We start from the raw sequence: 23,948 nt of genomic DNA, 5'->3' as shown, positions 1-23,948 counted from the left end.
TTTAATAATCTTGTTGCCAGCAGTTGGAGTAGTTCTGCTGTGTCCTCATGAGGATTTTTACTCTGCTCACTTTCAGAGTCTAGGAGAAAGATTTAATTTTAGAAGTTTCAGTTGACAAAGACATGCTGGTGCTAGATATGCATTTCAGATCCTTGTCATTGTACTCTATTTTTAAATTCAAGTGCCAGCCAACCTAAAGAGCACAGCCTGTGTCTATGGTGGGTGCTCCACATCAGTGCTACAAAGCTGACCTCTCCCAGGCCTTCACACAAGGCCACCAAATTTTCATTTTTCTATATAATGAAAAGAAATGTTCTGATAAGTTCCTTTCTAKAGCATAGAGCTGAAATTGGTCATGAAACCAGTGCTTCTGCCTACAGAGGTCTGCTCAGGCACTGTCCACTGTTAAGACGCTTGCCTATCAACAGCCACTCGAGAAAGAATTTTAAATGGTTTTGTGACGTCAAGGAGGCCCAAGAAAATACTGTCTGGTGCCAAACTAACTCCATCATTGAACGCACACAGGAGATAACACAAAAATAAGTCTTTTGTGCAGTAGCTATCTAATGACATGTTCTAGCATCTCCAATAAGTGAGACGGTCTGGTAGAGGGGTGGCTAAACGATGAATTTTTGGAGACTTGTTCTCTAACTTATGATTAATGAGAAGCCAGCTTAATCTCTCCAGTATCCTGCTGCCTGGACAGAATGTCTGCGAGTAACTTGGACCTTGCAGAGGGAAATGCCCTGACTAAGCTACAGCCTACAAAAGTGAACAGTTTAAGCGTGATGGACAAAAAACTGAATCTGTTGAATGAAAAGGTGGACAAATTGTTAAATTTCCAGGAAGACCTGACAGGCAAGCTGCAACGAGTTAACAAAGGTGTTGATAATATAGAAAAAGACATTATCAAACTAACAGCATCCCGAGCAGCTCCTGATGAGACTGATGCAATGAAAAAAGTCCTAAAGCTATCGGATGGTACACAGCTGGCTGATATCCAGAGTATATGCTCAGAAGTATTGAAATTGATGAAAATTGTCCAGCTAGATGCCTCAAAGCATAAGGAGAGGCTGGCAAAGATGGAGAAAAGGGTCGATACGCTGGATAAGGTTATTACGTTCATGGGAGAAATTTTAAAAAATTCTAAAGTAGTGGATTTTATTCTCAAAGGCATTGTTCCCTGGAAAAAGGGGAGTCTGCTGGAAATCCTTGTGGAGGTTGGTTTTGATTTACTGTTCTTGATATCTTCTTTGTGGAGTAGCAGGGCTTCTGGGTTCTTGTGATTTATCACAACACCTATAATACAGAATTTAATTTCAGTACTGCTATTACAGCTTACTGATGCAACCTTTGAATTGTAAACCTCTAGAAGCAGAGACCAGGGTTCAAAAAGCCTTGCAGGTTTATGTCTGATGCACCTAAAGTGGGTCAGGCAATCCTCTAATAAGTATGATTGCTACTGTAAAAGAAAATTCGGCTTCTGTGATGACGTTCAGATTAGTGAGTAAATTGAGCCCCTAATAAAAAGATGTAAGAGTAACACACTGGGAAGGAAGACGTTCCTATYTTCCTGATCGATTCTGATGTCTGAACACCAGTTACTAAAACTTATGCTGACTTGTGTTCATATAACGAAGCTGATTTATATCTCCTTAGACATCTCAATTGTCCTTAGCTGGTTTATAAACCCTCTCAAGATTGTTCGCTCCTCAAATCAAGTAGCTATTCTGTTTGCAAGTGCAAGTGCATCAGTTCCTAGGCATGAGTTTGGAGCCACTTCTTAATTATTAAGGACAGTGAGAGGGAGAACAGGCAAGACCAGTGTGTAGCTGGTACAGTGTTTTAGAATGGGTTGTTGCTTTTAAAGATACAGGCATTTGAAATTAATTTTGGCTATTGTGAGTTCTGCGTTTTCACAATAGCTCGTATCCCACTGTGAGAAAGACTGAGAGGAACTGCGTGAGGTGGAATATATGGGATATTTGTTCATTCCAAGGATTTCTTTGTATGTAGGGCTCTTGATTACAGGAAAAATAACTTAGCTTAAATGCCRCAAAATGAAATTGGAGTATAAGTAGTTGTAAGACCTTAAGATATGTCTGTACTTTGATCACAGAATGGCTGCTGGGTAGCAAGTGATACCTGAACTTAGTTTAAAAGCATGAGGAGGTGTAYGTAGGTGATCTAGCGGGGGCAACGTGGAGCAAAGCATAGGTGAATATAAAAACAAATGAGCTCGTGTGGGGCCATGTGCTAGCTTGATGTTTCAGATTTGCGGTCTCTTGTATGACAGCGATGTAGGCCTGTCCAAAGAGGTCCACAGTTGCGCTGGGGTTGCACACAAAAAGAATTTGCTACTTGATTGTTTCTATTTTCCAACCTTTGTTGTTTTGTAACAGCATTGCTGCTTATCKCAGAGCTGGGTTTGCACAAGGTTACTAAGTATGGAGATGGGAGTCAGGAGGTCATGTTTTGATTTTCTGGTGAAGCTGTTTGCTGAGGGTATGACAGCATTCCAGAGATGCCATGGGAATGCTTATGGGAGTATTCTGCTGGGTACGCTTCAAATTAATAAAAGATTATGAATTGAACTTTATAGAACTCAGGCTTAACCCTTTATTTTCAAAAAAAAMCTCCCCAAAACAAAAAATCAGCATTAGACTGTCAAACTTTCTCAAGGCTTTTTTGCAGGAAGGATTTTAAAAGAAWAATGTTCCCYGTGGTCATTGTTGCAGGTTTGATTAGAGCTGTAATAAAAATGGTAATGATGTTTTACAGTCTTAATTTTTTAGATTTTTTTTTTTTAGCTAGTGGGAAAGGCAGGATTTTCTCTGCTGTCAGTAAAGGTTGGACTATGAAAGATTTGATCCCTTAACCCTTTTTTCTAACAGCTGAAGGGGCTGATTTGCAGCATTGATGTAATTAGTTATGTGCAGAAATATTGAAAATGTTGCTTATTTCTTAYAGAAGGGTAGGAGGCTATCATTATAAAATCATTAAATTCTATTTTTAACTGTAATTGAAGCTAAGACATATAATGTTATATCTTTCCTATTTTTAGGCAATTTTTTCCTATTTGTTTTGATTGCAAATGTATTTGCTATGTAAAGTGCTTAGTAGTGCTATTTCACAAGTATTACTCCTCTATGTTTTGTTAATTGGTGGAAGAAATGGGTTTAAAAATAAAAATGTACTGCCAGAAGAAAAGTCTGTTTTTAATCATGCCAAAGCCAGCATCGGTGAAGGTATGTACATAAGAGCTACCATAAAGCTGGAGGCTCTTTGTCTATATTGCCAGGCTCATAGCTCAAATCATGAATACTCTTCTTAGATGCTGTGATACAAATTTTTATAATATTTATATAAACATTGCTTGTCTTTCAGTGACCTGCCAAAAAGCGACAGAATTATATATTTTTTTCCTTTTCTGATATACCCTTTATCTTATATTCTGCTTTTCTGATATACCCTTTATCTTATATTCTACTCCCATGTTCTTTCATGTATATGAGTAAGAGTGACGCCAGGCAAAGTTTTTGACAGTTAACGTTTTAAGATATTTTGAGATAATGGAAAAGGGGAGGAAAAGCAATGGTTAACTAAAAATGCAGATTGCAGGTGATAGCGCACATTAAATACCTGCGCAATTAGAGGAACCCTGTGGGAAATGAACTTCATTGGCTGTAACTTTTATATTCCATTGCCATTTTTAGGCTAAAGACAAACCTGAAGAGAGTGGTGCAAAACCTAAGCATGTGCTTAGTAATAGAGGAACACAAACTGAAAACAAGAAGCCAGTGGAAGGTATGTATAACTCCAGGCATGCTGTAAGCTTTGACTCCAGAATGTGCAGCAGACAGACTGGTAACTGCATCCACCAGTACTAGAAAAATATGGGGTTGTTTTCCCCTTCTCCACAAGAACATCTGTCCCCAAATTGGACCCCACAAAAACCTAGAAACTCGCCAAACTGAATGCATCACCTTTGTTTGGCTATACTATTTCTTTGCTATGGAATTACAATGAGATGAATTAAGAGAGTGGTACCAGTTCTGGGATACCATGAAGGTAGTGGCAATATTTCATAGCAAACCTCTAAAATCCTTTTCCTCAATGCAGCTGAATCAGCCTTCTTTCCTTCTTTCTCTCTCCCCCTCTGAAAGGGAGACATGCTGACATAGCAGTATCTCTTTTTTTTTCTTTTTTTTTTTTTTTCTGATCAGCAAATTTCGTGGCTATGTCAGGGCTTAGGGAACTTAGGGAAGAGATTCCTATTCAGGATGCATCTGTCAGGGCACTACCCTGTTGCATCCATTATTTTTGCCTGTGGAGTCGCAACAGGGGTGAATGTGATGTTGAACAGGGCCTGTTATACTGTCTGCTTCACAAATTGTCAGTGTATCCCTTAAATTATGGAAGATCCTCTCTTTTGTTTCTTCATTTAGGAAGTGACAAAAATAACAGCCATCTAATCACAGTTCTGACTCAAAAGCTACGCAGGTTTGTAAACTAATCTTTCTAACAAATACTCCATGCATGTTGAACCCTGAAGGAAATTACATTATACATTTCCATGGTTAATATTCTCAGCCACTGGTATGAGAAGGTGCTGAAGGACCTTCTTGTCCTTTTGTAAAAAATGCAAGGGGCCTTGTCTCAAGCCCTTAGGGGCTTGATCCCTGGGACTTCAGTGTCTGCACTATCTGCTACATTTGCCCCCAGAGTAACTTCAGATTTGAAAGGCGATGAGCCAAGCCTTTTGTTTCCTTTCCTTTTCTTTCTTTCTGGAAATCCAGCTTCTATCTGGTCCGGAAAGACTGCTGGAAAGTTAGCAGAGCAGTTAAAGCCATGATAAAGCCATGAACATTAATATTGGTTGTCTCAAGCCTTGCTGGTGAGGATTTTGCACCTTTCAGGGGTTTCTTTTGAGCTTTCCAGATGACAGAACTGCATAGGTTGTTTTGAATGGTGGGTTACTTTACTCCTTTCTCTGTCACTTTTGTCAAGGCTTATTCACTGTTAATGGTTTGTCTTACTCAGAGACCAAAAGTGGAAAAAAATCAGATGAAAACAGTGGAGCATTTGAGAAGGTAAACACTTCTAGTGCTACAGCTCAGAAAATTGACTCTAAACTCCAAGTTAAAGAGAGACCAGCACCCCTGCAAGCAGCAGAAGGTGCTGGCAAAGCACAGAGCTCTAAGGTTTGTCAACAACGAAAGGACACTGGTGTCAAAGCTTTGAATCAACACAATGGCCTTCCCTTCGCAAATCAAGACCGTGTAGGGAACCAGAGTGCTCCTGCTAAAGCAAACGATACAGACAGAGCCCCACGTCTCGAAGAGCGCTGCAGGCAGCTTTTTCATCAGAAACTTGGGCAGGATGAACCCAAACCTGTGCGGCTGAGTGCAGCCTCCCGGGAAGCTGCACCCTCCGTGTCCCGGGCCATATCTGATGCAGGGTGCGAAGTGACATGTACCAGGTAATGGCCTTGTTGGTAATTTTCTGTGTGACCTGAAACATTGCRTGTGTTAAAAGGAGAAAAAGTAAAGATAGATTATTAAAGCAGCATCTCCCACTACAGTGTAATTGAGGGGGAAAATGGCCATGCTAGAAAAGGCGCAGTGGGACCTTGCAAATGGGTAAGGCAAAGAACTGAAAGCAGCAAGGGCCTCTTATAATTCTTTTTTTATGAAGCTAAAGAGTTGGAGTAAATACATGAGATATTTTAGATATGATAATCTTCTGTGTACTAGAGAGRTGGTAGGCTGACCACTCCAGGATAACTTGAGGAATGGGACCTTCATAAACCACTCACTCCTTTCCAACTCATCTGTTTCTATAACCGTCACAAATCCAAGTGACTTACTTCCTTTGGTCTTCTCAGTGTTTTTAATGGCTTTTTTTTTTTTTTTTTTTTTTTTTTTTTTTTTTTGTGCCACATGGTCCTTCATTAATCTCTGTAGCCTGATCTTGTAGAGGTGTTTTGAAACACATCTTTCTTCCTTTTCTTTTTGTATTATTTCTTCAGAATTTAAATTGTAATTGCATTTATTATTTATTGCTCTCCTCCCCCCACCTTTAACTGTTGTTCCTACTTCGTGTTGCCTATTGTGGATAGCAAGGAGTGTGTGTATGTGTGTGTTTTTGTATGTGTGTATGCTCACACACCCGCATGTGTCTATTCTTTCACACACACACACACACACACACACACACGTGTGTATTACTTTGTATGTACAATTACCCTATTGCCTAGGTGTGCAAATCAGTGTCTCAAGGCCAGACAAGAATGTGGCACTACTTTTGTAAGTGCACGCTTTAATTCAAATACTTTGAATTTATGTTAGTACTTGTGAATATAGGCAAGGCATTTAAATGTTGCTGTGAAATGGGTAGATATCTACTGGGATTAGAGGACTTCTTAAAAGTAACATGAATGAAGATTAAATAGGCAAAATGAATGGAAGTTGTCCTGATGTCAGTGTGTGTCGCTCCATGTGAGAAATGGCTCATTGTAAAGGTTGGCTTGTTGGTATAGTCTGAATACAGAGACTGGGGCCTTCAAAGGACATTTTTCTCTTAAGAGTGCAAGGACATGGCAGGAGAGAGAGCGTGGGAGAAGCTCTCACTACTGTGACCTCTTCTCCAATATTCAGGAACAACTTTGTGTACATTTTGTATGCGTTGTGGTATCGAAATTGGTTGCTGTAATAACTGTGAAAGTGTGAGTCTTTCTGTATTTTGGCCATGAGTTTTAGGCTCTGGCTTGTGAGCCATAGGCACCTCATTGGAAACAGCAGAGTGGGTCCGTCTCAGCTGCCCGCCCTAGTGCTGCCCTGGAGGTTCCCACCTGTGCTGTGAGGATAGCTCAAGGTGTTTGTTAAGCAGTTGTTGAAATGTCACTGTTACCCCTTGGAAATCMGTGCTGGTTGGTGATGATATGCCAGGCAGTGAACTCAAAGGGAGAGGCAGCAGCTTCTGGAACAGCTAGGTAGTTTGGGCAGAGGGCATCAGAGCCCCAAACAGGTTGGTTTGTGAAAGAGGGAGAACAAGAGAAATCTGGAAGGCAGAACCTAACCCAGGAAAAGACCCAGGGAAGCTGCGGTCCTCCTGAATAGTTACCTAATAACATTTTGGGTTTGAAGTCACATGAGTGTAGTAAATACCCCTCTAAGATGAATGCAAGTTTTAGTGAAGTCTGTAAGCACGCAGAGAAACACAGAAAGAACATTATGTTCCCCTGCTTGGAGAAATGCCCAAGAGTCCTGTTGAGTTCAGGCTTGTCTAGATAGTGGCGGAGGTGTCTGCTCAGAGCTGCCTTYGGTTGCTTTGACAGCTCGCTCCCCCTGAAGTTCAGATTCATAGCATAATGCRAAGGGTGTTAAAGGTGCTAAACATGAAAAACTTCAGATCCTTATTAGGCAAAAGTGGAAATAATTTCTTTTACAGCATCTCTTGTAATGAGGTGTAGCACTACTTAAAAAGGCAATAACTTTGGGGAAAATTAAATGCATTCTCTCCTGGACATCAGAGATTTTCTTACTATACAACTTGAGCCTCCAGTTGTGTTCAGGAGCCTCACTGAATTCAGACTATATGCTCATGTTAAGGTGTAACAGCTGACTCAAAATTTATGAGACAAATATTTTTGACAGAATTTTAAAGTATAGAAGATTAGTTTTTAATCTGTATTTTTTCTGGTAAGATTAAAAAAAATGTAAGTTTCCAGTAGTTGGAATGCCAAGGAAAGTGACAGAATGAGATAATTTATGAAAGTTATGTTTTTAACAGAAAGTTGTGGAAAGAATGCTATCCCATAAAAAGATATAAAAACAGTCCTGCATGCTCAAATGTCAGCCAACTGGAAGAGGGCTTGGACACAAACATTCAGATTTGCCAAGTTGTACAAGCAGTCAGACGTTTAGACACTCAGCTTGTAACTTGTGAAGGTGATCGCTACCTCCTCTGCTCAGATGAGTGGTCTTCTGTTAAACCAACTGCAGTAACTGGGAAAAGAGGATGAGTGAGCTTTTAGATGAGATTTATGCCTCATTTTGTGTGACATATTTCATGCCCAGCAGAGGGCAAACACCTACATAGGCAGGAAAGCGTCAGCACACCTTTTTGGTAACTCCCCATTTAGCACTGTGAATGTTTCTTAAGGGAATTGCACAGCTAAATTTCCTTAATTCATAGAAATATGTGATTTAAGAAGGCTGTAAACATTTTTGTTCCATCAAGTTATTCAAAGCAAAATTATTCTTAACTGCTTGCTCTCCAGGATATCCATCAGTGTGCATATGACTGAAATGAAAGAACAAACTGAGGTGACCAAGGAGGGAAGCTTAAATGATCAAAGAGGTAAAAGTTCTAAAGCAAAATCTCCATCCTCCACACCACCAGAAGTAGAAGCAGTTAAACAGCTGCCTGACAAATTAAAACTTAAACAGAGTCCTAAAAACACCAGCACTGAGCCAAACCAAGAAGTGAAAGGGGACAATAAGCAAAGTCAACCTGCATCTCAAACAGAAAAACAACAGACATTACTCAGCAAGTCCAAAGTAGCTAAAAAGGCTGAAGAGAAATCAGAATTAAAGTGCAAGCCCATAACCTCACAGAATACCTCTGCAAAGGAGTCAAAGAGAGATCTGGGGATAGAAATGAAAATCCATCAAGAAACCACCAAAGCAGAAGAATCCCTGAAGGATATCAACTCTGAGAGGAGAGCGTCTGAGTTTGCATCTTCAGGAGGAAGTGGAAATGATGCAAGTCAGTGTACAGGAACTGCACCAGAGAAGATTAAACCATCAGGAGCTAGTAAAGAGCTTCCTAAACAGGATGAAATGATTATTGGTAAGTTGCTCACAATTACTCTCAAACATTTATGCTGAGGTTTGTGCTAGCTGCAGCTGTGCTCATTAGACCCCCCCTGTATTTTAAAGTTCAAGAGCATTTGCTTAAACATCACATATACTTTTGACCTTTTGGTATTGAAAACAACTGAATTCACATTTGTAGGATTTCCTTTAATAGTAATTTTCCCATTTTCAGTCATGCAGGCCGAGTATGAACACTATTTTCAAGTTTGAATCCATTTAAAGGGTATTTTCAGGGGAAAAAATCATTTAAAGTAAGATTGGGAGAAGTATATGTGTATTCAGAAGTGTGCCTCTTTTCAAAAATATCCTTTGTTTTTTGAAGGAAGGGGACGGGATAAAACATTTATTCCATAAGATAAAGAATGTGCAATCTGGGTATGTCCTAGTAACTATGAATTGGAGTTCAGAGGGCAGCAAAATATAGGAAGAGTAACTGGTTGTGGTCTTTGTTATGCTATTGGTCACAGATCTCTATTTGGTTACTTTGTGAATATTGATTGTCCTGGATTTGGCTTTCTCAGCAGTGGCTGGAGATGAACAAAATACATGTTAAATTGTGGCACAAGATATTTGGAGTTTAACTGTGCAATTGCTTTGAAGTATTCTAGTTTTTAAACTGCCAGATATTTTTGTAAGGTGAATCTTTCTCTTAAGCAATAAATTAAGATGTTGATCTTCTAGAACTTTACTATATTAAAAAGCAGGGGTTGAGAGGTAAGAATCCTGTTCTCAGTTGTGGACCTTTATTCCTCATCTGCAAAAAGACGTTAATAGCAAAAGTTCCTCAGCTGAAGCAACAGAGATTTTTGGATATTGGCAGCACCTTGCTTCTGCCAGCTCTCTATAAATGCAAAATATTTTTTTGAAATCCCTGTTTGGTAAAGTACTTGAGCATGTGTTCTTAACAGAGTATCATATAAATTAGCAAATAATTCCATTGTTTCTGGTTATTTTTCTTACGTTCCTCTCCTAAAAATAGCAAAGGAGTAGCATGCTTAGTGTTACCCAGGTGCTTCAGTGCTTGTCTGAATTCCAGCAGAAGAAAAAGCGATGGGATGGTAGAGGAACATGAGGCAATGAGAAAAGATAGGAGAGAGGGCAGTGCTTTACTAAAGCACTGTAGTAAAGTTCTGTTTGGGTCTGATTCATCTGGGTGCTTGTTTGTCCCCTTGGTATTTCTCCCGTAGAGTGTCCCCCCCCCCCCGCAACAAAAATGCTCAGCAGTGGGGAGGGGAGAAGCTGTGCTTGTGTGTTTGCAATCCCAGCTCTGCTTCAGCAATGCCTTTGAGTAACTGGGTTTGTCCTTTCAGCAGCAGTGATGGTGAAGGAGGGGGGAGCTCAGGAGAGTGGCTTTTGTGGAGCTGTGGAGCATGAGGATGCCAGGAGCATGTTAGGCAGTTGACGCTTCTCATTATACTTCCACGCATTACCTTGTGTTTGCTGTTTTGTGGGTTGAAAGTGCTGGTGTGAGGGTGCTGACACTGAGTGCAGTGATTTGTGGAGAAAACACCACATGACTGGGCTGTCTTCTCTTTAGATGACAGCCCTTCTCCTCCAGCTCCTTTTGAACATCGTGTAGTGAGTGTCAAGCAGACGGAGGTGACAACGTGCTACTCTGTGTGTCGCCATGAAGTACTAGGGGGGTAAGTCTGTCTGTCCCTAATGCTGTGCTGCAAGTGGTGGCCAGGGCATGAAGAAATGGAGTTACTTGGTGAGCTAGGGCTCTCTTCCTTGCACGGCTCCGTGACGCCCTAGTAGGGCAGGTCCAAGCCTGCYGCAGCCGGCGGGTCAGCAGGTGTTTTGTGGCTGGTGGGGCTCWGTAGCACTCTCCTGTAGCAGCTTGCGGAGCAATGGCTACCAGCTCACCGCTTTTTACTATACGGATTTGACTACAGTAAAAGGTGATGCAAACATATCTGATGCAGTTATTTGTAGAACATCTTATGAATATCCTCTCTACACTTTTTATACAGTCTCTTTCCATACTGCTCTTACTCTCAGTGCTTTAGATTTTGTAAGATAAGCTGGTGAGGGCTGAAGGCCAGAGCAATAAGAGAGAAAAGTTTGGCCTAGGATAGTAGAGCATGGAGCGTGTGGATAGGGTGTCAGATCCTTCTATTCCTCTTGTCATCATCAAGACCTTGTGTGCTATTACAGTTGCTGGGCTCCTTGTACCTCCTATTGACTTCTCCCCACTCCCTCCAAGGCTCTTAGATGACTGGTTTGAGTCCCAGTTCTTTATTCAGACCCCTGCTTGTGATCTTGGGTGACTGCTCTCTGCATCTGCTSTAACAATCCTGGCCACAGCTGGAGTCATGAGAAAATCTATAACCTTCAGACAGATTTCAGAGCATCTGAAGCCAGCAAAGCTCATTAGGTCAGGCAGCTTCCATAATCTTTTTTTCAGAGCTGAACTGCATATTAAACAGAATGAAGGGAAAATTTGTAATTATTTTGACCTTACATTTAGGTTTCACTCATAGGAAGTCTGCAGCTGCTTCAGCCTTTGTATTCTTGTATACTTACTTATCTAACAAGAAGGTCTGATTTACAGGCTGACCTAAGTACAAATATAGCTTAGTAAGTATAAGCCTGGTGATGCAATAGCAGAAAAGATGGTGTTTAAAAATCATCCCAAGGGACATTAATATAACTGGATGGCTTGGGGGAGAATTTACAACATGCAAGAAATGCAGCCTGTGGAGTGGCTACAGTGACTGGTGTTGCAGTCATTAAAAAAGTTATGAGATCAGGACAGAAATATCCTTGTTAATATACCCACTAACACATCACTGAAGGACAGCAAGTGGGTATAGTTACAGAACCAAAAAAGAATATCATCAGGTCATGATACCACTGTGAAATGTAGTAATATGTAGGGAGCATAATATTTTAATGTAAGCATTGAACAACTGGCTGGAAAGATAAAACTAATCCTTCATAAGCTGAGAGAAAGAGGAGATTCATGCTGTTGGCCACCTGATTCTGTTCACTTTGTACCATGCTATTTTTAATCAACGATAAGAATAGTTGTTTGAAAAGCTTCTCTGGTGAGTTGTGTTAAACCGTTTTCCCATCCTTTGCTTTGCATCAACAGGGGACGTTTTGGGCAAGTTCATAAATGCACAGAAATATCAACAGGTCTCAACCTAGCAGCCAAAATCATCAAAGTGAAAGGAGCAAAAGAAAAGGTAATTATGTTATTGTAAATCTAAATGAGCAAATCTTGTAAATCTCACGTATTACAAGCACCTCCATACCACTTCACTGAATCAGCTCTGAAGAATTAGCATCTCACTGTGTAGTATCCAGTATTGTAAAATCTGTCTTAGTGGATATTAGAACTAACTTTCTATGACTGTTTGTAATCTCCTGTGCTTGTGATTAAACCTTTTGTTTGTTTGAGACTTGTGATATGGCTGTTGCTGGGTTTTACAAATAGTTGCATTTGAATATGTTGGTATTTAAGAAGCGTATTTGCTCATTTTTTTTGTTAATTTATTATTTTTTCAGGAGGAAGTAAAAAATGAAATTAACATCATGAATCAATTAAATCATGTGAATCTGATACAACTTTACGATGCTTTTGAAGGCAAAAATAATATCACTTTGATCATGGAATAGTAAGTATGAAAGATCTCGGCATTGTCAGATACTTGGTTTTGCTCAGGTCGCTAGAGGAATTAAGGAAAAATACATCTGAGGTGTGAGAAAGACTGGGGTGTTTTCCCAGCCTATGAGAAAGTTGATTCCTTTTTCAAAATGAAAAATTTGCATTTTGAATGTAACTTCTTTAGGTTAAAAATCATATTTCATAAGATTGTTATTTAAACAAATGGTAAGTAAAGCAGCTATATTCCAGAGTATGAAACAAATTGCAAGATGGTTGATGAAAAGCTTTGCTATAATTTTTCATTTAAGAGCTTAGCTTACAGGCCTTAACATTATTGTCCCTAGCTGCCAAATTATGTAAAGGTGCTGGAGATAATTAAAAGATCATAGTAGAGAAAAAGACAATGTGAGAGACCCAGGCATGAGAAGAAATGAGGTATCTTAAGTAGACCTAGAAGAGATGTGGAGAAACCAAAAAAGTGATTTGCTATGTGCATGGTCTAGCTCCTTTTGAATTTTTGAGGATTAATAAAGATACCCTATTATTTGAGGCTGAATAAGAATTTTTGTCGGCATTAAATACGGAACAAACCCGAAGAGGATTTGATGAAATTTTTCTAGCAGAACCTCGTTAGAGCTACGTCTAATGTTGTTTATTTTTTATGTGCAAAATAAATTTCAATTGGCATTTTGGGCAGAACAACTTTGAATATGAGAAGTTTCATTTAATAAGTTTTATAGATTGACTTTTATTTTCTCTCTGCTGTCAAGATGATGTTTGCGTAATAGGTACTTTGATACTCCTTCTGGTATCTTCAGTGTTGCTGGCTGTGTGGTTCTGGTTTGGGGCTTTTTTGCTGAATGTTTGCAGCAACTTGGCCATTTCAGAAGGTACCATAGACGGATGCGCAATTTCACGCTCAAAAATAAGTCTCTTGAAGTTTTGAGAATACTGATGTGCTTTAGATTGGGGTATATTGCTAGGATCTTTGTTAAATTAGAAACTCAATTTTCCAACTTGGAAATAAATTGAGTAATTAAGGAGTCTTACTGTTTTTAACACTCCTCTATGTCAATATTTTAGTCTTGATGGTGGTGAATTATTTGACCGGATCACTGATGAAAACTACAATCTAACAGAGCTGGATGCAATCCTGTTTACCAAGCAAATTTGTGAAGGAGTCCACTACTTGCACCAGCATTATATTCTCCATTTAGATTTGAAGGTCAGTAGTTTCTGCTCTCTGCTCTTTAATGACACTATGATGTGGGCCATGACAAAATCACCAAGCATGGAGATTGCAGGAACAGGATCGTTTCTCTTTTCATTGATTTATTTCATAATGAAATACTTGATTCATTGTGGCTACTGAATTAAATAAGCTTTGAAGAATTATTTTTTTTCTTCAGTGTCTGGTAGCTTGCCCAGAATGGTGAAATAAACAGCGTTCTCTGCTTTTGCCTCTCCTGGATGAGAAGTTTTGCATTTTGTCTGAAATTAAACCATACCCTTTCCTGTCGTTTAAAAGAACCCAACAAAACAAACAAACAAAACAAACCACATTGGAAAGAAGTGCCTGCAGTCTTCCAACCTCTTCTCCCCTATCCCGCACAACTGTATTCGAGTAACTATTCTGTCGTCTTCCTATTGTTTGCATTTCTTAATGCCTGGAACTAAACTGTGGCAAAATGGTAGTGTGTTTTCCTAATGGTTCCTTAATAGATTTGAGTAGGAACTCGCTTGTTTTTTCCTGTTTATACAATGCCTTAAACAAATGATGTTAGTTTAGTCTAGCTGGCCTAGAGACATTTCTGCAATTACATTAAGTTTGGATTTTTCTTTCCCAGTGACAAATATTCTCATTGGAAAATCCAAATCTTTGCCTTTGTCAGCAAACCAAAGCGTGCATTTGACATGCTTCCTGTGGCCTTTTATGTGGCATTTATAACTTTACGGAGTTACATTTGTACTTTCACAGTAAATCTAGCTTGATCCAGTTACCAGGCTGACTCTAACATTTTATGCAGAAGGCCTTTTATCTTTCAAAATCCATCTCTTACCTGTGGTGAAATATAGAAATGTTGTTAAAGAGCAGCAGAAGTTAAACTTGTATATGGAGCTCCGAAACCAAGTCTTTTACAAACTCAGATGGGAGGATGCCAGAGCCAAATCCTTCTCTCCCTTGGTAGTAAGGAAAATAAAAGAAATATCCAAAAATAATGATTAAAACCTCTATGAATTTCTGCTTGTTCTTCTACTAGATTTGTCTCAAACAGTTGTATATTTAACTAAACGCCTCTTTATTTTTTTTAGCCTGAAAACATATTATGTGTAAATCACGTAGGAAACCAGATTAAAATTATTGACTTTGGATTAGCAAGGAGGTAAGAGGGTTCAATTATCAATTTATTATAAAACACTGATGTGTTTTTTGGTAGTTCTTCTTAAATATTTTGTTTATGCATTTTGATAGCTCTAAACTGATTCTGATATGCGAATGAACAAAGTAGTATGCTCCTGCAAGCATGAATTTTCTGCTATGTGCATTAATTATCTAATTACTTTTTCAAATAACATTTCTATTGGATAAAGCTATACTGCTATTCTAATTATCTTAAGATGCTCCCCAGTGTAGTTTTTACTCTAGGGACTCCATGAAGATTCTTAGAGACTTCATGACTACTGAGTTTTATTGTACAGGTTCTAGTTGTGTACTAAACTCCTTAGGCAGATAAGCTAATTGCAAAATGAAATGCATGTTTGAGGCATCCTGTGTGAAATGAGAAATGCTGAGAGCGCTATGGTGTTATCTCTATGCTTTTCCTTTGCTTGCTCTGAGTTTTTGTTAGAGGAGAGCTGTGGGAGTATGAGTCTATTCTTCTAGAACAGATAGCAATGACACCAGTATGTATACTTCTCTGAGTACTTCTTTTCTAAACCCTGTAAGGCTACTGTATATTTCTGTTTTCCCAAATTACTCTTAAAAGAAAAAAAATTTATAGAGAAATACCAAGGTTTCGTACATATGTACAACAGAAATGCATACACTGAGATTAAATTATGGTTCCTCTTGAAATGGAGGTTCAAGATGCAAGCTCTTACTAAAGCAGGACTGAAAACTAGATTTCGGAGGTGTAAAAACAGCACTTTACTAATGTGTTCTGTCTGTGTATACAGACACAGCTGAAACTGCCAACAGTGGCTGTTGTTAGTGATGCAGTGTCTGTAGCCTTCTTTTTAAGTACAGAAAACAGAATCCTCTTCTCCATATATGGATCACTGGTTTGCTTGTTACCAAGCCCAAATAATCCTCTTCAGAGTTGCACTTGAGCAGTTACATAGTGCTCATATCTGTTATCTAGACCTTTACCCTCAGCAGTAGCTGATGCATTCTACTGAACAAAGGTCCTCCAAACCTGTTTTAATGAAAGCTGATTTAGTCATTTGGTGTTGCACAAGATTTGCTGGAAAGTATCCTGTGGAGCCTGTCAGAGACTAAAGCTCTTGCCCCTCTGTAGGGGAGGCCTTTCCAAGTTTTATTGTCCTGTTACTTCCTTCTGGTTTTGCTCTGGCGAAGGGGTAAGCCGGTGGTGTRTTACCCCGCCATTACAGCAAAATTCACCAGTTTATCCTTTAAAGCCTTTAATGCTGTTCTGTGCCTGAGTGAATCTGCTGTGCTTTGGCTGTTCTTTTTGCCATTTCTTTTTTATTTTTATATTTACTTTTATTMTTTTTAACACAAGTATGAATGTGTTTCCCTAACCTGTTGGCAGCATTGATACCCCTCTGTTTCTGATAAAAGGTACAAACCTTGTGAGAAACTGAAAGTTAATTTTGGCACTCCGGAATTCTTGGCTCCTGAAGTGGTGAACTATGACTTTGTTTCCTTCCCGACGGACATGTGGAGTGTGGGTGTCATCACGTACATGCTGTGAGTAAGCCCGTGAGGGGTCGCAGTGRTGGCACCAAAGGCTCCGCAACAAGAGGCGGGTGGCGGGTACCTGCAGARCAGGAGTGCAGCAGCTGCTGGGCCYGTCYGCGTGCCACTCTGCCCAACTCATTGCCTTAGAGGAAACAGACCTTTCATGCAAAGGCACCTTGCTGTGGGTGTGAATTCTTTGTACAACAAATAATCTTTCTCTGTAAATATTTAAATGTTTGCCTCTCTTACCTTCTTATTTAGTGAATGAAAATGAGTCAGGTCTTATTTACTAAGAAAAGTTGCCCAAAGCATGTCAGAATTTTCATTTTCATTGAATTCTTGGGCACTTAGGTTAATTTTCATTTCAAATCTGATCATTTTAGCAGCTGAGACTTGGTGCTCACAAAGGAATTAGTGTTGGGGATGTTAGGCTATGCATCTAAACAACAAACGTCTTTCAACAAATGGGGAAAACTTCTGTCTGGCGTCTGTGTGGTGGCCACAGGAGGCTTGTCTGTCCAAAGCCTTCTCATGAGTTGGCACTGCATCCCAGAATTTTTCATAACTGCTTTCCATGGTCTGGACGAATCTCTGTTTTGAATTTATACGTTAGCCAAAAAGCAACTGAATGGAATGATAAATTATTGAAGGAATAAATCTGGGTTTAGAGACCAATTGAAAAAAAGTACTCTGTTGTTCAAAGTTTTGTTTAATTCAAGCCAAATCTGAATGTAGGCCTTGAGCCCCCCCCTAGCATTCCTGGTTGACAAAGGGCTAAAGCATGTACCTAGATCCTCACTAAATTAATTTATTTGGGTATCCATTAGCAGTGCTCCCTCACTTAGCTGAGTAAACTGCTGGAGAGTAACACTAACATTAATGCTTTTTGCTCCGAACTGTTGGCTTATGTTGGTGGAGACTGAGAAGTGGAATCCCCACTGTTGGGAGTACTTCCTCTTGTACACTAACCACAACTGTAACTGTATACACTAACTGCTAGTCTCTCTCTCTTTCTATTTCTCTCTCTCTCTTTTTGTTTTTTGTTTTTTTGATGTGTTTTAAAGGCTTAGTGGCCTGTCACCATTCCTGGGAGAAACTGATGCAGAGACGATGAATTAYGTAGTCAATTGCAGCTGGGATTTTGATGCAGAAGCATTTGAACAGCTATCAGAGGAAGCAAAAGACTTTATTTCCAGACTACTCGTGAAGGAGAAAAGGTACATTTTTCTGTGATGATCAGGACAGTTGCACCTCCTAATATCACTGAATTTCTGCTAGCTAAGTGTTTGGATTGCAACCAACAAGATATGACATTTTTGTATGTTGTATCTGTGCTTACTGGGTATTTCTACAGATTCAAAGCCCCTATTTAAAATGAAAATGACAGTGTACCTTGACTGAAGAGAGCTACCTTCCACAATAACATCAATATACGCAGAGTAGAGCAAATCTGGAAGGATTGTTCCTTGCTATGTAGGTATCAGTATTTCTTCTCTGAGCAAAAGCTGTTTCTTCTGTTACTTTGGATTTTCACAAACAGTGATGCAAATTGGAAAAAATGTTTCTTGAATCCTGTGAAGCATAAATGGAAGCTGCAGCTGTGAAAATGTGCATTGTTTTCTTCTGAAGTGCTCTAAATGCATTTGGGTGATATTGAGAAGCATTTGGGACTTAACTCTGCGTATGGCTTCTCAGTCTTGGCTGCACTGAAATAAAAAGTAATTGTACATATGGGGTTAGAAGACAGAATGAGGGCGATACTGATGTCAGACCAAGACTGTTGTTCCCCAACTGCTGAGTTGGGGAAAGTGGGTGTAGAAACTTTTCTCTTCTGAATAGCAGTACAAAACTAATCAAAACAGGAAACGAGGCACACAATGAAAATGGATCCTGTTTTCAAAAGGAGTTCAAAGGAGTGCTTAGAGCATTGACATCTGCCAGATCATTACCTAAACTAGACTGATCAATGCTAATACTAATTATATTTTAAATAATCAGTCACATGAAAAGTTAAGAGTAAACAAACAGCAGAGGAATAGTCAGCAGGAGTCACAAAAGGGTTTTTTTTCAGACTCTGCTGCTGATTTGCTATGACACCGCAGATGATCTTTGCTTTAGTCTTCTATCTATCTACGCAGTGAGAATAGGGACTCCATAGGGACRCTGCAAAGTCTCGTAGAAGCTGCGAATGAAAAGACTGTGCAATAAAAGAACATTATTACTAAAATACAGAGAGGAATGACTAACTGGCCCAGTTGTTCATGAAGCATAAGGCCAGCCTACGCTCTCCTATGCATCTTTGCCATTCTGAGACGGCTGGGCTGGCGCAAGAGCAGTCTGAGCCTTTCCTTGCTACTGAAACTGGTGCAAGCTGCTGGTTGGGTCTGAGTCTTCTCTTTTGAGTGTCAGCTGAGACAAGCAGGAGCTAAGCATAGGGGACTGAGGCTTTCATTTTGAAAAATGCGAGTTAAACTCTTTTAGCCTTTCCATTCCCCCAGTTTTTCTCTATCACCGTATTATTTCTTGAGGCTTTTGGAGACATCCTCATATTTGGGCCCATTATTGAGTACCTGGATGTAGTGTGAGTTTTGCTTAATCCAAGTTAAAGGTGAATACATATCTATGCCTTTTAAATATGGGGCATAGACAGATAAGGAACATCACATGTTACTACTACTGTCTTATTTTTCTGTATTCACTAATTCTCTTTGTGAATTTCTTCATTAAGGTAACAAAAATCATGCATCAGTTGCGGGCAGGTTTAGCTCAGTTGGATAGAGTGTGGTGCTGCTAATGCCAAGGTCATGGGTTCAATCCCCATATGGGGCTATGCTGAGGGTTGGACTAGATGATCTCCAGAGGTCCCTTCCACTATGGGAACATCTATGAACACTCTATGAATATCTATGAAACTGATGAATCTATATAGCTGTACAGCATTCAAGCACCCGGCAATCAATGCACTGCAGCCCCCCTGGCAGCTCTTTACTCATGTCTTATATRGGGGAGTGCAAAATGTCATGCAGACACACATGCACTGAGGTGACTAGCATCTAAAAATGCCTTTCCACTCAGTTTTCTGTTGGTGTATTTAAGGCAGTTTCTTTGATTGGTAATATTGAGCAGCACAGGGTACTGAAAAAATAGCAACTGTGGTAGGTGTGTTTACAWGGCATCTTATCCCGCAGCTGCCGGATGAGCGCAACGCAGTGTCTGAAGCAYGAGTGGTTAAACAATCTGCCTGCCAAAGCCAAGAAGTCCAAGTGTCGCCTGAAGTCCCAGCTGTTGTTGCAGAGTTACATGGCTCAGAGAAAATGGAAGGTAAATAGATGAAGCCTGGAAAATCTTATTTCTAGAGGGACAATCAGCTCAGTGCGGGCAGGGTCGTTATTTCCTTTTCTGTAGGCTGATGTGCTTCTGTGCACAGGGCAAGAAAGAGTTCTTGTAAATGAGTTTGGGAATTCTACTTTCAACTGCAAATTGAATTCTCTCCTGCAGAATGATATTGCTTCTATCTTTAGCAATTCATCTTTCAAATTATTATACTTTCTTTGGCTTGGTGTTTACAGATGTTCTTTTTTAAATTTTTTCCCCTCCCTAGATGCTTCAAATACTACTCAGTTTACGTTAAATATCTTTCCCTTCAGATAGGAGAGACTTATTTGTTGACGACAGTTGTATTGTTCTTTTGYCGCTATGTGGTAGGGATACAACCAAAGGTTGTTTCGCACCTCCCATAGTAGAACTATGGGAGAGAAGAAAAAATTAGGCTTAAGCCCATCCAGAGAACTCGATGCACTTCACAACCTTGGAAAATTACTTGATCTTCCTGATAATCTTGGGCTTCTTTGGAACTAAGTTTGAATTAATAAGTAATAGATTTCTATTGGAGTGTCTGTTGGATTGCAGATGCTCAATCCTGAAGGACAGACGCAATGATCTTGTTACACACAAGCCTGTGGAGATGTGAGGAAAACATAGTGAAATGAGTTTCGTTTTCCTTTGCTACTACAGAATTGTAATACATTGCCCAGGAGTTAAACCTGAGGCTTACATTTTTCCACTCCTGCACTCCAGCTGTTTGGTCACAGGCTTTTGCACTTGCATTAAAAAGCATTATCTAAAGATACATTATTACGTAGTTTGTAACAGCATTGCAGTCTGTTCTGCAGTCATCGCTGGTTCCCCAGCACAAAGCCTTCCATGATCCCTTGTGGGGAGGATTTGAGCATCATCCTTCAGGATTCTTAACACTACCCTGATGACTGGCAGCCGCTTTGCTTTTCCTCCTGTCAGTACGCAGAGGCCCAAACTGCAGCAGTTGGTCTGTTGCATGCCGGTAGGTAACTAGGCTGCTGACAATGCAAAGACAGGCAGGGAAAGCTGGTGGACCTCTTCTCAGCTGCTAGAAGAGTTCCTCTGGTGATTTATTTACTTGGCACCTCTGTGTAGGAGGGATGTCAATTTTATGGTATGTGAAACGGTGCTTTTGGCAGCTGTAGGTGAATGGTGGTACACTGCAAGCTAGCTGGCTTCCCTGAGGCTGAGTCCGTGCTGTTTTTTGGACCTTGTATGAAATTGTCACCAAGTTAAAYGGGTTTCTATGCAAAAAAAATAGGACTTCAGCTAGGAAAGGTATAACACTGTCTGTAATATGCAGAAAACATAGCTGTTTTGCACTGCATTTTGCAAAAGGTGTGGGACRTTAGTGGCAAAAGAAATGTCTTTTTTCCGACTTGAGCAGAACTCATGTCAGCCACAGAAAATGTCCTTCACCTCAGTCACTCACATTTGGACTCTTGTTTTGTTCACAGAAACATTTTTATGTGGTGGCTGCTGCCAACAGGCTGAAGAGATTTCAGAGCATGTCTGTCAAGCTTGCATGAGCTTGTATGAAACATCTATGCTACTCCACATGGGCATCTAGCCATGAAAGAAGGACTCATTTTTTTCATTAATTTCTATCTCTTTCTTTTATAACATAAGATTTTGTGTCTGTTCTTCTCAAGTATTATGTGCATTAGAGTGCTTAGGTTCCAGAAACGCCTCAGGGCAGAAGCAYAGAAATAATCTCTAAAAGCAGAAGCTACCTGGCTTGTTTTTGCAAGTTTTTAGTTATTGGAGATAGTGATAMGAAAATGTGGCTCTTAGAGGGACTGTCTTCTTGCTGAAGACCTTAATTCTACAGAAATTTGTTGGTATGTTTACACCAGAAAACACTTCAGCAGTTTTCTGATTTCTCATATCAAACAGAAAATCTCTGAAGACTTTTTCTTCACTGCTGATGTAATTGATCAATTTTAGAGCACTGCCACAGCTGTGGCACTTTCCGTCCCCCCCCCAAGTACCTATTATTTAAAGCAAAAGTTTGGATATCCTGTTTTTCTGTCATTTTTCCAAAAAGATTGCATCTTTTCCCTCTAAAACATGACAAGCAAAACTACTCAGTTGAATACTTATGTGTGTATATATATATGTGTGTGTGTGTGTATATGCACACAAACTAATTAGTGTGTTTTTGTATGTATATATAACACTAGATATATATATAATATATAATCATACATACATACATAYATATATATATATATAAAGTAATTCTACTATCTCCTTTAAAAAAATAGTCACTGAATATTTTGGGAATATGAGAAATCCTGGTATCAAAGCAAATCAAGTGAATATGTCCATTGCTATTTTTAATGGTGAGCTGAATTAAATTGAAATAATCTTTTTCAGAGAAGATGGTATTTCCAGGCATTGAATTACATGTTGTTAAAACTTTTAAAGGTTTCTCATTGACTGTCACTGCAGCACTTAAGTTTGTATGTTTTTAGTCTGAGGACTTTTTTTTTTCCTTCCTCCTTTTTGGCAAATGTGAAGAAGTCTATCCAAGAAGTTGACATGTTGTGATATGTAAAATAGTTTTGTTGTTGTTCAGTGGCTGGGAGATGGTGCATTGCAGGACTCTGCCTTTGGCCCAGTAAAGAAGCTAGAGCCCCTTTTCCGTTTAGTTCTCAAACACTCGGCTTTTTCCTCACAATATTAACTTATTTGTGTTTTTAAACAGAAATATTTTCCTGATGTGTAAAGAGTTGGAGCCACTTACAGTCCCTCAGCTAATAGAATAACATTTTTTTACTAAGCCTGTGGTTTCCTTTATTCCTCCTGTTCTAGATTCTGCAAAACTCAGCATGAGCTGAATAAGCTCTTTGGGAGAAAAAAAAAAAAAGAAAGAAAGAAAGAAAGAAAAGCTAGCACTGTTAAAACTAGCTTTTCAGCAAAGGCATCAGCAAGCCACTGTCAAGCTCCCATTGACTTTACAGACTTCACATCCCTTGAATTCGGAAACAGTGGTTACTAATAAAGAGGATTAAGAATGGCTTATGCTAGTCTAGTTGTCTTTCCCACTCTAGCGCTTTTCACTTTGCTTGCACCTGAATTCTGGATTTCTGCAGCATTTCCAGAATCAAGTTGGAGAAGAATTAAAATCAAGTGAAATAATCTTGATTAAAGTATGACCTTCCATGAAGGCCCACTGTTGTTCATGTTTTCCTTTCACAGTGGTACTGCATGCTAAATATGGTTATATTTATTGGTATGTATATTTATGAATTAAGATTAATAAATTACATTAAAATGAAAGTGACCTATTACTCAAATTTGGTTTTAACTGAAGACATAATAATTAAAAAAGGGCATCTTTTACTAGGTCATAAGTACAGAATATTAACCCATTAGGCTGGTCTCTTCCCCATCCTGAGGACTCTGCTCCATACTGCATCACATTTTAAAGACTGGGCATTTTGTGACAGCTCTTTCTGAATGTGGGCTATAGATTTTTCTCTGCTCATCAGATGGTTGGTGTCCATTCCAAAATGAAGTTGTCATTACAGTTCTGAACTGTAATCAGGAACTTAGCTCTTTCTAATTAGCTTTTTCTAATTCAAGTTAAGTTGGCCAGAAATTATTTCCCTTTTCAAGCTTCAATTTTATTGGATGGGAAAGTTTGGGATCTACCACAGGCTACAAGGACAAATCACATGTGAGCCACTAGCCTTGATTCTGGAACAGTGARTACAAGAGCTGGCCGGTGTGCTAGTAGCACGGCATCACCTGTCTGTAACCCTGGTGTCGCACAGGTAAGCAAGGAGCATGTGCAGCAGTGTGAGGCGTTTGGCACGCTATTAAAATCCTGTTGAGCAGAAGCCCGGATGGGGGCAGTGTGTCAAACCTGAACGTTCAACCACAAGATACTTTCCTTTTGCTTCATATGGACCGTAGGGGTTTTCTGGGTTGTTCTGAAACAAGGGCTTACAGAAGATAATTTGTTTACATGCCCCAGACAGAAAATACTAATATTAAAGGAAAATGTACAGTAGGTGTGGACTGGTTTTATTACAGTCACCACAGCCCTGTACTGCTAAAAGTTGTGATCTTTCTTGAGAAAGTTGTGATGTTTCTTGAGAACGTAGTTAACACAAATGGCAGTTTCAGTAGGTGGGATGGAAGCGTAGGATTGCAGAAGTTGCCG

At 39.5% G+C, this 23,948-nt stretch overlaps 1 protein-coding gene across 1 annotated transcript; it reads left to right on the top strand.

Moving 5' to 3' along the window:
- Positions 1-585: 585 nt before the first annotated feature.
- Positions 586-23,063, top strand: MYLK3 (myosin light chain kinase 3). The gene is made up of 13 exons (XM_085303804.1): positions 586-1,220; positions 3,717-3,807; positions 5,044-5,482; positions 8,285-8,856; positions 10,420-10,525; positions 11,980-12,073; positions 12,396-12,505; positions 13,579-13,720; positions 14,809-14,879; positions 16,298-16,426; positions 17,482-17,634; positions 19,606-19,738; positions 21,232-23,063. The coding sequence occupies exons 1-13, from the start codon at positions 708-710 to the stop codon at positions 21,301-21,303; spliced, it is 2,625 nt and encodes an 874-aa protein (XP_085159930.1). The 5' UTR covers positions 586-707; the 3' UTR covers positions 21,304-23,063.
- Positions 23,064-23,948: the final 885 nt, after the last annotated feature.

The sequence above is a fragment of the Rhea americana genome, unplaced genomic scaffold, assembly GCF_003343005.1.
Source record: "Rhea americana isolate MKP2758 unplaced genomic scaffold, rheAme1 scaffold_20, whole genome shotgun sequence".
Taxonomy (NCBI): Eukaryota; Metazoa; Chordata; class Aves; order Rheiformes; family Rheidae; genus Rhea; species Rhea americana.
The sequence above is the reverse complement of the archived record's forward strand: the minus strand, read 5'-3'. Positions and strand labels throughout refer to the sequence as shown.